At 46.9% G+C, this 14036-nt stretch overlaps 1 protein-coding gene across 4 annotated transcripts in view; it reads right to left on the bottom strand.

Annotated features, from left to right (window-relative positions):
• Nucleotides 1–4049: 4049 nt before the first annotated feature.
• Nucleotides 4050–14036, bottom strand: part of LOC100771038 (endothelin-converting enzyme 2) — a 35153-nt gene continuing 25166 nt past the window's right edge. For 2 of the 4 annotated variants that reach the window (XM_027413052.2, XM_035444701.1), the window contains 12 exons: nt 12908–13096; nt 11789–11931; nt 11301–11415; nt 9543–9653; nt 7888–7986; nt 7711–7788; nt 6550–6653; nt 6278–6388; nt 6085–6152; nt 5730–5920; nt 5545–5640; nt 4050–4911 (listed from right to left, as the gene is read on the bottom strand). In XM_027413052.2, the coding sequence (XP_027268853.1) occupies nt 4735–4911; nt 5545–5640; nt 5730–5920; nt 6085–6152; nt 6278–6388; nt 6550–6653; nt 7711–7788; nt 7888–7986; nt 9543–9653; nt 11301–11415; nt 11789–11931; nt 12908–13096 (1482 nt within the window). In that variant the 3' untranslated portion in view covers nt 4050–4734. Of the gene's footprint in view, nt 5641–5729; nt 5921–6084; nt 6153–6277; nt 6389–6549; nt 6654–7710; nt 7789–7887; nt 7987–9542; nt 9654–11300; nt 11416–11788; nt 11932–12907; nt 13097–14036 lie in introns of all 4 variants that reach the window. The other 2 variants (XM_027413050.2, XM_027413048.2) reach the window with 1 other exon arrangement.

Genomic DNA, 14036 nt, shown 5'->3' on the forward strand with positions numbered 1-14036 from the left:
CTAAAGCAGACTTGGTGACCCACACTTTTAATACTACTAACATTTGGGATTAAATTAGGAGGCAAAGGTATCTGTGTTCCTCTTTAGCCTGGTCTACATAGTGAGTTCTAAACCAGCCAGGAACTATACAGTGAGACCCTGTCAAAACTATTTTTAAAGATGTCTAACAGTTACACCACTTGGGGTGATAATAATAGTGCTCCCTGCAAATGCCATAGACTATCTAACAAAAATCCCAGTGCCAGGCATAGGAAACCTTCTTCAGAGTTGTTGGTCAGGGGAGTCCAGGAGACCCCTAAAACAATATAAGCTACTGCTATTGCCCTTGGTTGCCTCCCAGAACTTGAAGGGAAGGTTTTATTGCTGAAGACATCACGGTCTTCACAGAACTTGGAGGAATTGAATGGAACTGACCTGGAAACCGCCTTCTCCCTGGGAACTAGCTCTCATAGTGTCTGAAGCTGCCAAGGAGAAGAGCAATCAATAGTCCTAGCCAGCTGTAAAGTGTATGAACCGCAATGACCAGCTCAGTGTGATAGTCCCCAGGGTGCAATAGTGGCACTTATATTTTGGGAGTAACCAATAACCACCTAATTGGACTTGAGAACCTCTCAATAGGAGGGGATTTATGCCAAGAACTGTAAACTTAGCCAACAAGGATTGCCACTGTGGCTACATAGTGAGATTGTGTTCCTATTTTCTGTATGTTTTCTAAAGGTCAAATGTTTTGTGGAGAACTTTTTGCTATTAACTTTAGAAATGAAAGCAGATAGCCAGGTGGTGGTGGCACACACCTTTTATCCCAGCACTCTGGAGGCAGAGGCAGGTGGATCTCTAAGAGTTCGAGGCCAGCCTGATCTACAGAATGAGTTCCAGGACAGCTAGGGCTATACAGAGAAACCCTGTCTAGAAAAAACAAAAGTACAGACAGCAGATGTTTCAATCACCCTTTTATTACTGTTACTCAGGTGGAAATTATATTATGTCCCTTTCATTCATACTCTGATCATCCTAAACATTTCACATTTCTGAAATATTCTCCACCCCTCCAAGCTGTTTTTCTTTTAAAGTGGTTTTTCCATCTGTAAGAAATGTTCTTCCATTGGGAAATTCTACCGTTCTCTGAGCTCCAGTTCAGTGATACCTTCTTTTCCTTCCTTGCCTCTCAGTCTATGTGTTTCTTCCCTGATCCTTCTGTACTTGACATCATCTCTCACACCTTGTACTCTGAGCTTCTGGAGGGCAAGGAATTATATCAGGTAAATCTTTGTATCCCTAGTACTCAGTTAATGCCTGGTTTGAGGCAGGCCTTAGCAAATACTTAACAGATGACTGAGTGGCTTTGCACTAGTTTTTAGGTTATCTTCGTATATAATAAGAATTTGGGATTTCTCTCTGGAGCCCAAAACAATGTCCACTGGTGAACCATAGGAGGCCCTTTGAAATTGTGCTTAATTTTAATTTTTTTTTGGTTTTTTTTTTCGAGACAGGGTTTCTCTATGACTTTGGAGACGCTCCTGGATCTGGCTCTGTAGACTAGGCTGGCTTCGAACTCACAGAGATCCACCTGTCTCTGCCTCCTAAGTGCTGTGATTAAAGGCATGTGCCACCACCGCCTGGCAAAATTGTGCTTATTTTTATGAAGTATTTGTTTTTTATGTACACACTGTTCTGTCTGCATGTATCCCTACATGTGGTTGCTGGGAATTGAACTCAGAACCTCTGGAAGATCTTAACCTCTAAGCTATCTCTCCAGGCCCATGTCTAGAGTTTTATCAGGGTAGAATCATGTTTCTTGGCAGGCTTCCTTATTGTGATTGGGGATGAATTACCCAATGGGATAGCATAGATAGGCCAGTGTTGCTCATTTTCTCTTCTGCCTCAACACAACATAGTATATAATTGAAATATCATTCATCAACCTGACAAGGCTATTAAGGGTGAAGATCACATCTACTACCTGAGGTTTACCTCTGGAACCAGGTCCCTGCAGAGTGCCCCACAAAGAGGCACTCCATGCTTTAACTTTGGTTCACTGTGTGTAACTTTTCTGTAGCTACCTGGTTGTCGAGGTGCCTGGCCCGGGAAGCCTGTGTTGCATGGAAATACATCTGGTGCTAGTGATGGTCCCACTTAGCCTTGAATCTGGCGGGAAGACAGATGTCTGCATTTGACTTACAAGATTAACTGCCAGTGATAAAGAGCACCTGAGTCCCAAACATGTCTTTAGTACAGTCTGTCTGGCTTGATATTGGAAGTCCTGGAATCTTTCCCCATTTTCCCCATTGTTCCCTTCTGTTTCTCATGAAACACAGACAGTGAGTGGTGTTATAGGCACTTAAGATTTTTCTTTTTGTCAGACAGGGCTGGCCTCAAGTTTCTATCTGTAACTGAGGATGATCTTGAACTTCTGATTCTTCTTTGTCCACTTCATGTCCTGTGGCTATGTGAATGCATGCATGTCAAAGTGGAGTTCTTTGTGTGTTGTTGGCTCTCTTCTTCCACCCACAGGTGGGTTCTGGGCTCAAACTCAGGTTAACCACTGGGCCATCTCACTGGCCCCAATCAGGGTTTTTGTCTTATTTTGTTTAGACAAGGTCTCACCATGTAGCCAGCTCAAATCATAAAAAAACAAACAAAACACCTGCTTCTGCCCTCTCCCAAGTGCTGGGATTACAGGTGTGTGGTAGATAACCACTTCCTGGCCTGATCCCAGTCTAAAAGCAGGCGTCGGGAAGGCAAAGATCTATATTGCCAAGCATCTCATGAGGTCAATATGCTCTAACATTGTGATTCTTACCCCTGCTCGACAGCCAAGCTCCACACATTACTTATTAGGATGTCTTTGGGTTCTGGAATTTGGGACCACAGACACCAGAGGCAATTACAGCAAGCCCTCCTTCTGCTCTTTGCCGACCTGACAGACTCACCCCCGCTTGCACCTCCAGGAGCATTTGTGTGATGGACTCCGTCCACTGTTTTGCTGTCATTCTCATTTTACAGATGAAGAAACTGAGGCTCTCGGGTTTAGGTCATACTTATCAGAGCCTCCGTTTCTATCCAGATTTCTTCGTCTGAAGTAAAGTGGTTAGGGTTAGATTTGCATCGTGGAAGCAGAGCACTGGTAGAATTTCCATGGCTGTGGGGACTAGATGAGCTTGTGAGGGTAAAAGTGAAATAATTGGAGTCCCCAAAGGACAGAGACCATTTCATCCCCAGTGCCTGAAACACACATTACTGGTAGCCAATATATCATTCAAAGGTAAATCTAAAGATCAATAAAAGTTGGGTGTGATGGCAAACACCTTTAATCCCAGCAGTTTGGAGGCAGAGGCAAGTAATCTTTGAGTTCAAAGCTAACCTGATCTACATAGTGAGATCCAGGGCAGCTAGGGCTATATAGTGAGGCCCTGTCTCAAAAACCAAGCTGACCTGACCACCTACTCCCCAGATTCAGTAGCAGGCTGGCTATAGAGGCAGTGGAGAGCTGCAAACCCTTCCAGCTGTGAAGAATGTACCATGACCACACAGACCCATCTGGGCTCTTCTCTTCACCTTTGTTTCCTTTGGGCTTCAAATCTCAGTACCCCATTTCTGCAAGTGAGTCAGTATCTAAAGAATTACTACTGTTGCTGTGGTAGCTTGGATGGAATTCTGCCCCTCCCCGTAAGCACATAGGGGAGTGCCACTATTAGGAGGTGTGGCCTTGTTAGAGGACATGTGTCACTGTGGGGGTGGGTTTTGAAGCTTCATTTATGCTCAAGCCTCTCCCACTGTCTCTGTTCATTTCCTGTTGCCTTTGGGTCAAGATGTAGGTCTCTCAGCTCCTTCTCCAGCCTGTATGCTGCCATATCCCATCATGACGATAATGGACTAAACCTCTGAAATTTGTAAGCCACCCCAATTCAATGTTTTCTTTATAGGAGTTGCTGTGGTCAAGGTGTCCCTTCACAGCAATAGACAACCTAACTAAGGCAACTGTAGTTGCTCAAATATTGACCAGATAAGAGGATGAATAAAGAAAGAGAGGACTGAAGGAAGAGACCAGCTGACTGATATGGATCTATTTATTAGCAAAGGGTCCTAAAAAGCCAAGACCACACCCTCCCCACCCTCTTCCCTGCAAAAATAAACTCTTTCCTTTTCTCTACTAGATCTGCTTATCTGTTTGGCCCAGGGACAAAAGACTCACAAAAGACTCACGCCCTGAAACACAGGGAACCGGCACAAACTATACATACACATCTCTCCTCTCACCCGAGAGAACCCTTGGCCTTCCACTGGAGTTCAGTTGCTCCGTCCTTGAGGGGAGCAGCAGTACTAGGAGCACAAGGAACATAGGTGGGGGGAAGCTGAGGGTGGGGATGAAGGGAGTTGAGCTCATTTCTATACAGTACTGAGTATGCCTGGGGAGAGATGGGCACGCCCCAGGCGTATCCTCTTGGCCCCCAAATTGAGTAAGCTTGGAGAAGCCAAAAGAGACAGAATTATCTCTGTAGGAACTGGCACTTCTGCCTAGACTTCTTCCAGGGTGACACATGAAAGGCTGTCACAGTGAATGGCGGGATCTCTGCTAGAGGCACAGGCACCCCCAAAGCAGAGGCACGATGTGGTGGTGGGGACTAGATTCATGTCACTTGTGGAGAGACAGCCGTACCAGCTGATCTTTACTTTCTCCTAACTTGGAAGCCTCAGTCCCTGGCCACAGTTGCCCATTTCTCTCCCAACCCAAGTCTACCACACCTCGCATAGCTGCCCTGGGTTCATGGGGGAGCCGACAGGGCAGCCGAAGTGCCGAAGGAAGTCACGGGAGTTGGAGAGAGTGCCCAGCACTCGGAAACGGGCAGGGCTATGGGGGTCGGTCACCAGCCCCTCGTGAGAGCTCTCTGGTGTGCGGACCGAGCACCACACCTGCGGGCCAGGACAGACACGGGGGACATATGGTGTCTAGTGTGGAGCTGAATTAGGCCATAGCTTCCGCTACAGCAGAGCCATCTTGGTCCAGCAGGTGAGCTCAGGAGTTCTCAGGGCCACTGCAGGAGGCTTGGCCAGCTCCAAGGGAGAGGAACATGCATCCTCAGTTCCCTGAAGCCTCTAAAGAGCACCTGGACACTGGGTGTGGCTGTGGGGAAGGCTTTAAAATTGTTTGCTGTGGTGCAAAGTACTTGAAAGAGTCCCTGCCTGGGTACTAACTCTACTTCTTATTTGATTCCTAGGTAACCACGAACAAGTCATTTTGTATTCCCAAGCTACAGTTTCTTTCTCCACATTCCCCCATAGTAACAGGAGGGGACCTATACTTGCTCCTATGCACTCCACTAAAGCCAGCAGCCCTTCCCTTTCAAATAAAATCCTACTGAAGACTTCACTCTTTGGACTACTTGCCTGGGCTCTGGACACCAGGCTTTCTCTCAATGCACTTCCTACATGGCAGCTGTGGCCCCATTTACCAGCACCTTTCCTGCATGACCCCAACTTTTCCCAATGGCATCCTTTGGGAGGGAGTGGACAGGAGACACACCCAGTTCTCCCAAGGGACCATACCTGGGCAAATCCCACAAAGAACAGCTGGTGATTGGTGAGTCCCACGGCAGGCAGCTGCTGCTCTTCACCGTGTGTCCTCAACCACGCTTTGTAAGCCTAGGGGAACAATAAGAAGCAAGTCCGCCAGCGCCTGCCCACTTTGCTAAGCACCCTTCTCCACAGCCTGGGAGACCTGGGCCACTCACTTTGTAAGCGGCTTTAAGGCCTCCATTGTCGGCGATGTTTTCCCCCAGTGTCTGGAGTCCGTTGAGCCTCTCTCCATTGACCTGGTACTGGTTGTACTGTTCTTCCATGCAGGCTGTATGATTCTGGAAAGCCGTCAGTGACTCATTCTGCCACCAAGGACGCAGATTTCCTTCTTTATCATACTCACGCCCTGACAAGAAGTCATCTTTGCATCCCACCAATAGGACAACTCACCCACAGGGGAATAAATGCCCCAACCAACCTGCATCAGAAGACACCAGGGTCCCTAGGCCTTGCCCCCAACCTCCCAAATCCATGCATTAATCACTAGAAATTATAGAGCGGGGCCCCCACCTTGGTCATCAAAGGCATGTGTCAACTCATGGCCCATCACCACACCGATGCCACCAAAGTTCAAGGCTCTAGTAGATGAGAAATGCTGAATAAAACCATGGCAAGAGCTTTCCCTGATTACCCTCCATCTCTTCTCCCAGTTGACCCGCATGGCCAGGCCCCACCACCCAGACCCTCTGGCCTCAAGACACACTTTGGGTGGTTGTGAGCATAGAAGGGGGCCTGCAAGATGCCAGCAGGGAAGACGATTTCATTCTTGGTTGGAAGGTAGTAAGCGTTCACAGTCTGCGGCGTCATGCTCCACCTTGGGGAGGAAGATGTAAGGCTGGGGCTCTTTACTCTCCTCATGATTCCCAGCCCAACAGCCCAGGCCTGCCCTGCCTGCCTCCTGTACCACTCCTCACCCCACCCCCGAAGCCCTGGTCTGCCTTTCTGGCTGCCCCGTGTGTGCCCTCCCCTTCTCACTGGTCTCTGCTGGGAGGTTTGCGGAGCTGGTCAGCCATCACCTTAGCAGAGAAGTTGTACAGATTCAACATGTTTTGGAAAAAAGAATCTTCAGAGACTTCATACTATGGGAATAATGAAAGGGAGAGAGCAAGTGACAACATGTCGGAGAAGGTGAGAGTCCCAACAGGACCGTTCCAAGCAAACCTCAGTCTCCTTCACTGTAAAATGGAAGTAAACAGCTAGTTGACAACATTTTAAAGGTACTAATACGTCAAGTGCTGTTTTGGATTTTGTTGCTCTTTTTTTTTTTTTTTTTTTTTTGAGAAACAGTCTCACTGGTATACTTGCTATGAGAACTAGGCTAGTCTTGAACTCACAGAGGTCTACCTGCCTCTACTTCCCAAGTGCTGCTGGGATTAAAAGCATGGTCTACCACCATGCCCAGCAAACCACCACCACCACCACCATGCTGCCCCCTTACAGGGTTTCTCTGTGTAGCCCTGGCTGTCCTGGAACTTGCTGTAGACCAGGCTGGCCTCAAACTCAGAGATTCATGTGCCTCTGGGATTAAAGGTGTGCACCACCACTGTCGAGCTTTTTTTTTTTTTTTTTTTTTTGGTTTTTTGAGACAGGGTTTCTCTGTGTAGCTTTGGAGCCTATCCTGGTCCAGCATTTTTGAAAAGATTTATTCGTCACATATACAGTGTTCTGCTTGCATGTATGCTTGCAGGCCAGAAGAGGGCACCAGATCTTATTATAGATGTTTGTGAGCCACCATGTGGTTTCTGGAAATTGAACCCAGGACCTCTAGAAGAACAGGCAATGCTCTTAATCCCTGAGCCATCTCTCAGTCCCTCCCCACAGGCCATTTTTTTTTTTTATCTTACATTTCTTTTGCTCTTATCATCCTATGAGGTGAGTATTATTAAAACCCCATTTTACAGATGAAACCGAGGTTCAAAGACATCCTGTCCAAACTTACCCAGAGCAGGAGCACGATCGAGTTAGTCTGCACTCCAAAGCCCTACACTCAGTAATGCTATATTTTACTGCCATCTGGCCCATGTCTGGCACAGAACCCATACTTCAGCAATCTAATTACTTGTGTCTATTCTACAGAGGCTGGGGAACAATGGTCCATGATTCTGAAGGTTAGTGCTGTGAAAAAAGGGTACTCACCCCATCATAAACATCATCCAGCTCTTTAGGCTCCAAGATGAAGTCAGGGAAACCAATCATATCATAGATGGCATCTGCCTGAAGAGACTATGTTAAGGATTTCCCTCCCTGTGCCCAGCAAAACTGTATCCTTTATTACCACCTCAAGATGGCGCCCCAAACACAGACATGGCTCACTTTCTCCTTGGCTGCCAGTCGGGTCTTCTCATCCATCCAAACCAGCTCTTCCAGGGTCTCCTCAAAAGCAGACCGGATTTCACTGATCATTCCCTCGGCCTGGGAGGGAAATCACAAGTCAGCCTCCCCCGCACTCATTGCGTCCCTGCTCCCCATTCACCCTCAGGCGCCATCTGGGTCTATTCTGGAGTCATGGGATTATAAAGACTCCTGAAAAGGCTGCCCAGAAGGGAGGGTGAGATGCACCACAGGTGATGGTATTGTTATTGTGGGTGGCTTTTTTCTAATTAATTAAATATAAACATTTGAATTGGCAGTTAAGTACCTTAATATTATTGCCTCATATACTACATGGATCTTTATCTGGTTATGAAAGAAATGCATGAACAGAATTGTACAATTGAAAATTGAAGAAAACCAAACATTTGTAATCTCATCACACAGCTATCTTCTTTTTAATAGTCTGGCTCTTCCTAGTGTTTTTCCTGGCCCAGAAAGTCTTACAAAATATGGAGCTGTGTTATGCAACGTGTATATATTTTTGCAATCTACTTTGTCCTGCTTAAAGATGTATCACTTCAATAAAGATGTATGGAAGGCAGAGGCAGAAGGACCATCAAGGATCACAAGTCTGAGGTCAGTCTGGTCTACAATAGTGGATAGCAAGCCAGCCTCAGCTCATGGTTAGGTTTCTTGCTTGGAGGTAACAAACTTGTTAAGCGTGTTAAAGGCTTAACAATACCGGCACCACCAATTTATTTTTTTAATCTAAAAAATAAAGCCAGGCATAATTGTTTAATTTAAAAACTAAATTCTAGCTGGCTAGTGGTGGCACATGCCTTTAATCCCAGCACTTTGGAGGCAGAGGCAGGCAGATCTCTAAGTTCAAGTTCAGCCTGGTCTACAGAGTGAGTTTCAAAACATTCAGGGCTACACAAAGAAGCCCTGTCTCAACCCCCCCCAAAAAATTTTTTTAAATAAATAAGAAATTTATCTTCAGTTTAAAAGAGAAATCATGGGGCTACATAGATGGCTTAGTGGTTGGGAACACTGGCTGCTCTTCCAGAGGACCTGAGTTCAATTCCCAGTACCCACACCTCACACAGACATACATTCAGGTAAAACACCAATTCACATAAAATAAAAATAAATTAATTTAAAAAATAAAATAAAAGTGGAATCATATTCCATTCTATTATTTATTTTTCTTTTATGCCATGATTGGACACTTCAGCTTGTTTCATTTCTCCCTATAAACAACTCTCCCATAAACATCTAATATTTAAGTATACCTATTATTATCTCTTAGTAATATTTTTGATAATTATATAGGTAACATAAACCCAGTATTAGAATTTGTACAAGCCAGGTGGTGGTGCACGCTTTTAATCCCAGCACCCAGGAGGCAGCGGCAGGTGCATCTCTGAGTTTGAGGCCAGCCTGGACTACAAATCAAATTCTAGGGCAGCTAACGCTACACAGTGAAACCAAAACAAAAACAAAAAAACAAAACCGTACAATCACAGAAAACTTTAAGGAACCCGATCCACCACCCAATTTGCCATTCAATGAACTCCCTTCCCTTTCTATGCATGCACAAATATGACCAGCAGATTTTTTTAAGCAAGGGTAGTTTTAGAAGCCTGAAGACTCACGATTTCCTTGCTTTGTCGGTCAAATGTGGCCTTCACAAAGAGCGAACCCAGCGCAAAGCCAAGGGCATCATCTGTGTTGGAGATGCAGGTCTGCCACCTCGGTGTACAGGACTGTAGGGACAAAGAGCAGGGTCCCCAGGGAGAGCACTGACCTCTGGTCTGAAGGTCTCTCCCTCTCTGGGGCTAAGCCTCTCAGCTGGGAACAGATGCCTGGGCTTGGGGTGCCATGTCTCCTTCAGACTCCAGAGACAGGTAAGGCGGTGTCTCAAACTACGACAACCCAGAAGCAAAGCTTCAGCAGAGAAGAACTGGGCTTACCACCCACTCCTTTCTCAGTTCCCACTCCTGCTGTGTTCCCGATAGTCTCCCTTGGACTGTAGACATTTCTTCTTCATTATGTTTACTTTTCGGGGGTGGGGGACACTCTGGCCTACCATGGTCTGAATGTGGAGGTCAGAAGACAATCTAAAGGAGCCACCATGTGGGACCTGGGATCAAACTCAGGTCATCAGGCTTGGTGTCCTGAGCTAGCTGTTCTGAGCCATCTTTTTTGTTTTGTTTTGAGACAGGGTTTCTTTGTATGGCCCTGGCTGTCCTGGAACTCGCACTATAGACCAGGCTGGTCTTGAACTCACAGAGATCTGCCTGCCTCTGCTGATTAAAGGTGTACACCACCTCTGCCTGGCTGTTCTGAGCCTTCTTGCTGGTCCAAGTTTAGAAGTTTCTTTGTTAAGTTCTACAATTCAGGCTTATGTGCCATCAGTCCACCGTACCGGAAACCAGGGCATCATTCCAGCTTCCTCTGTTGCCTCTCTCCCAATCCAGTCCATCACTAGTCACTACTAGCTCACCCTCATCATTTCTTGTGTAGCCTGTCGCCATTTTCCTGTCCTATAGCACTGTCATCACTTGTCATAGTCTTCTTTTGTTGTTGTTGTTGTTGTTTTTCAAGGCAGAGTTTCTCTGTGTAACACTTCTGGCTGTCCTAGAACTTGCTCTGTAGACCAGGCTGGCCTTGAACTCACAGAGATCAGCCTGCCTCTGCCTCCCAAGTGCTGCACCACCACTGCCTGGCAATAACCAGACTTCTTAACATAACTGCCACGGAGGACCCATGCCCACCTTACCAGTCTGCAGTCTTGTTCTCAAGCTCCTGCCAGAACCTGCAAACGCACCAAGCTCCTCCAGGCCTCTGTGAATTTGCATGAGTTTCTTATGCCTGCAGTGCCCTTCTCCCCTGCTTTCTCCGGACTTTATTCCACACATGGTGTCTTCTGAGAAAATTTTCTGTTACCTCCCTCATTGCTCCCCACATAGTGTACCTGCCCCCACTTCAGCTTTATAATATGAAGGTTCTTCACTCCTTGTGAACAATTAATACTCTCAAAATATATACATTTGTTGGCAGTTTTACTCCCCATACTTAACGAGGCCCCAAAATGAAGAGCAGCACTTGGTCATCTCCATTGTCAACATCAAAGCTGAACACCCACATACAACACACGCCGACGTTAACTTGAGCCAGCCTTGAAACTTATTCCTGTTACAAACGAGGAAATGGAGCCATTGCTCACATCCCCAAGGTGCAACAGGCTAAAATATGAAGGAGCTAAGATTGGACATTTTAACCCACTTGATTCTGAACTCTGTGTTCTATACCACGCACCCGTGTACCATGGAGAAAACATTCCTGACACCCTGTGGACAGGTAGCAGCAGCTAGGTTTGTTGAGAAAGGAAGCAGAGCCAGAGAGCCCACCTTCTTGGTGCCGTAGAGGGTCTCTAGCAGCTTCTCCTGCGCAGACTCGAAGCGTTGGTCAAGGCTTGAGGTTGTCTTCTGCACCAGGTTCCAAATTAGATAATTGTTCAGGATGCTATTTCCATGCCAGAAAATAAGGAAAGACATGTAGAGAACCCTTTTCCCTCCCCAACCCGTCCCCAGAACCATGCCCTGAGAGGCGTGTGGGAAGTAGTCCTGAAGGCTTACTCTGGGAGCCAAGTGCCCACAAAAGTCAGCTAGGAGCAAGGTGAGGGAATAGAGGCCACAGATGGATAACCTGAACCTGTCCAGGGAAAGAGTCCACAAGCATATTGATCTGAAGTTTGGAAGGCTAGGGGCCTTATCACTCAGTCTGTGTGCCAATTCGCTGTGGTTGGTCCTTCCAGGAATCTCCAGAGCTGGAGCTCCCTCAACCAGTACCCCCTCCCCGGCCACACACACACACCACTCCCATGCCCCAGTCATACCTTGGTTCTGTACGATTGATGAGCTCCGACACCTGTTGCAAATACTCAGTCCCATACACCACCACAGGCTCAGAGTCACCCAACTCCAGTGGTGACAACAAGAAAGAAAGGAACTCGAGCCAGTCCATGGAGGGTGCTAGAGTCTGAAAGCAGAAACTCTTCAGGCTTCCCTGCCTTCCCACTGGGCTCCCAACAGACTCTTTGCCCCACTGATTTGCTATAGCCTGGGCATCTTTCCCATTGCCATAGTAACAGTTACTGGCTGCTTGAGGACCCCTTCCTGCATTAAATGCTTTTCCAGGCCTGAATGCCCTGCAGTCTGGGAGCTGAACCACTTATTATTATACAAGGAAAGCCACTATGTGTGATATTCAACTTGGGCATAGAAATTCAAATATTTTCATGCCAGTTGATAAAACAGGACTTCCTCAACACATCCCACATACCTGGCCTCTCTCTAGAATCTCCTTTTCCCTAATTTCCATAATTCAACACCATAAAGGCTGGCACAGGAGGGGACATTTGGAGATACTTGCATACACATTCTGATTATTTTCTAGATATCTCACCAATTTGGTTTTCCATTTACTTGCTTCCTTGAGACAGGGTCTCACACTGTAGCCCAGGTTGGCTTGAACTCACAAAAATCCTCCTACCTCAGTCTCCCAAGTGTTGGTGTTACAGGTGTGAACCACCATGCTTGGCTAAACATTGTAAACACAATCCCTTTCTATAGTCCGAGGCAACAAGAAGGAGACTAAAGGATGCCCTGAGGAAGGAAAGTGGCTTGAAATGTTGACCTTTTTGTTTTCTTTTGTTTTGTTTTTCAAGACAGAGTTTCTCTGTGTAGCTTTGGAGCCTATCCTGGCACTCATTCTGGAAGCCAGGCTGGCCTCGAACTCACAGAGATCCACCTGCCTCTGCCTCCCGAGTGCTGGGATTAAAGGCGTGCACCACCAACGCCCGGCGACCATTTTCTTTCCAGTATAGCGATACACATCTGGAAAGCTCACAAAAGCAGGAAACAGGGAACGGACTAGCCAGGAAGATAAGGAAAGAGGGTGGTCTGTCTCAAGGTCTGGCCTCTCCCTAATGTCTCTAGTCCCCTGCCTGCCCCACCTGCAGCTCTGAGATGCTCATCTTGTGATAGATCTTCTCCTCATCACGCCGCTGGTCCTGGGGCACAGTGATGTTAGCCAGTTGTGTCTCCAGCTCCAGGACTTGCTGCATCTGCTCCCGGGTAGAGGCTGGCTGTCCACCCAGCAGTATTCCCAGCTCCTCCATGTAGTCCAGGTAGGCTGTAAGCACCTGTGAAGGCCCCAGGCATCCTCAAAGCCAGCAACAAGCCTTACCCAAGGCTAAGCTCTGCTCTGCCCTCACCTCTTCCCACCATTTCTTTGGCTTGATGCACTTTTTGGAAGTCTTGTTGGCTCTGTTTAATTTCTGATCCACTGCTGCCACTGTCTGCTCTGACTTGCTTAATTACCTGTGCATTTATCATCTATTTCCCTCTGTGGACACTGTTCAAATTTTGTCAGCTGTTCACCACTGAATCCCAAGGGCCTGGATCAGGGCCAAGCACAGAACTGGTACCCTGTAAATATTTACCCAATGGATGGACTCCCATAGTGCTTTGCCTTCTCACTTCCTAACACCCTTCTAATTGCCCCAGTCCATCAGGGGCCATGTGCTTTTACTTGAATAGCTGAATGGCTCCTGTAGGGAATCTGTCCCTTTGACTCCCCTCTGCCTCTCATCCTAACAGGCCTCAAATGTGCTTTTGTCATCCTCCCTCATATCCAGGGGAGAGAAAAAGCACAGAAAAGGAATATTTATACTGACCATTATGTATCCACTGACCAGACGGCTTAGGGATTTACATATAATGTACCTTGCCCCACACCCTCACAACAACTCCATAAAATCCATATTAGTTCCAATTTCCAAAGAGGGAGCAAGCTTGAGGAGATGAGGTAAGTACTCCTGTCAGAATGTGGTGGAAACCTGAGCACTGCCTGGGCCCAGCACGAACTCAGGTGGCCTCAGGCCAGGCGGGCACCATCAGGACAAGGTCTGTTTGCTTTGTTCACTATTGGAATCTTGGGTGCAAGTACAATGTCTTCCCTACGATAGGTGATCAGCGAGTGTTTGTTAAAGAAAAGGAAAAAAAAAAAAAAAACACATGCTGATAGATCGTCAGCTCTGTCAGCAACAACCTCCATGCCTCCTCTTTTTAAGACAGCATCTC

Source organism: Cricetulus griseus, chromosome 4 (genome assembly GCF_003668045.3).
Source record: "Cricetulus griseus strain 17A/GY chromosome 4, alternate assembly CriGri-PICRH-1.0, whole genome shotgun sequence".
NCBI classification, from domain to species: Eukaryota; Metazoa; Chordata; class Mammalia; order Rodentia; family Cricetidae; genus Cricetulus; species Cricetulus griseus.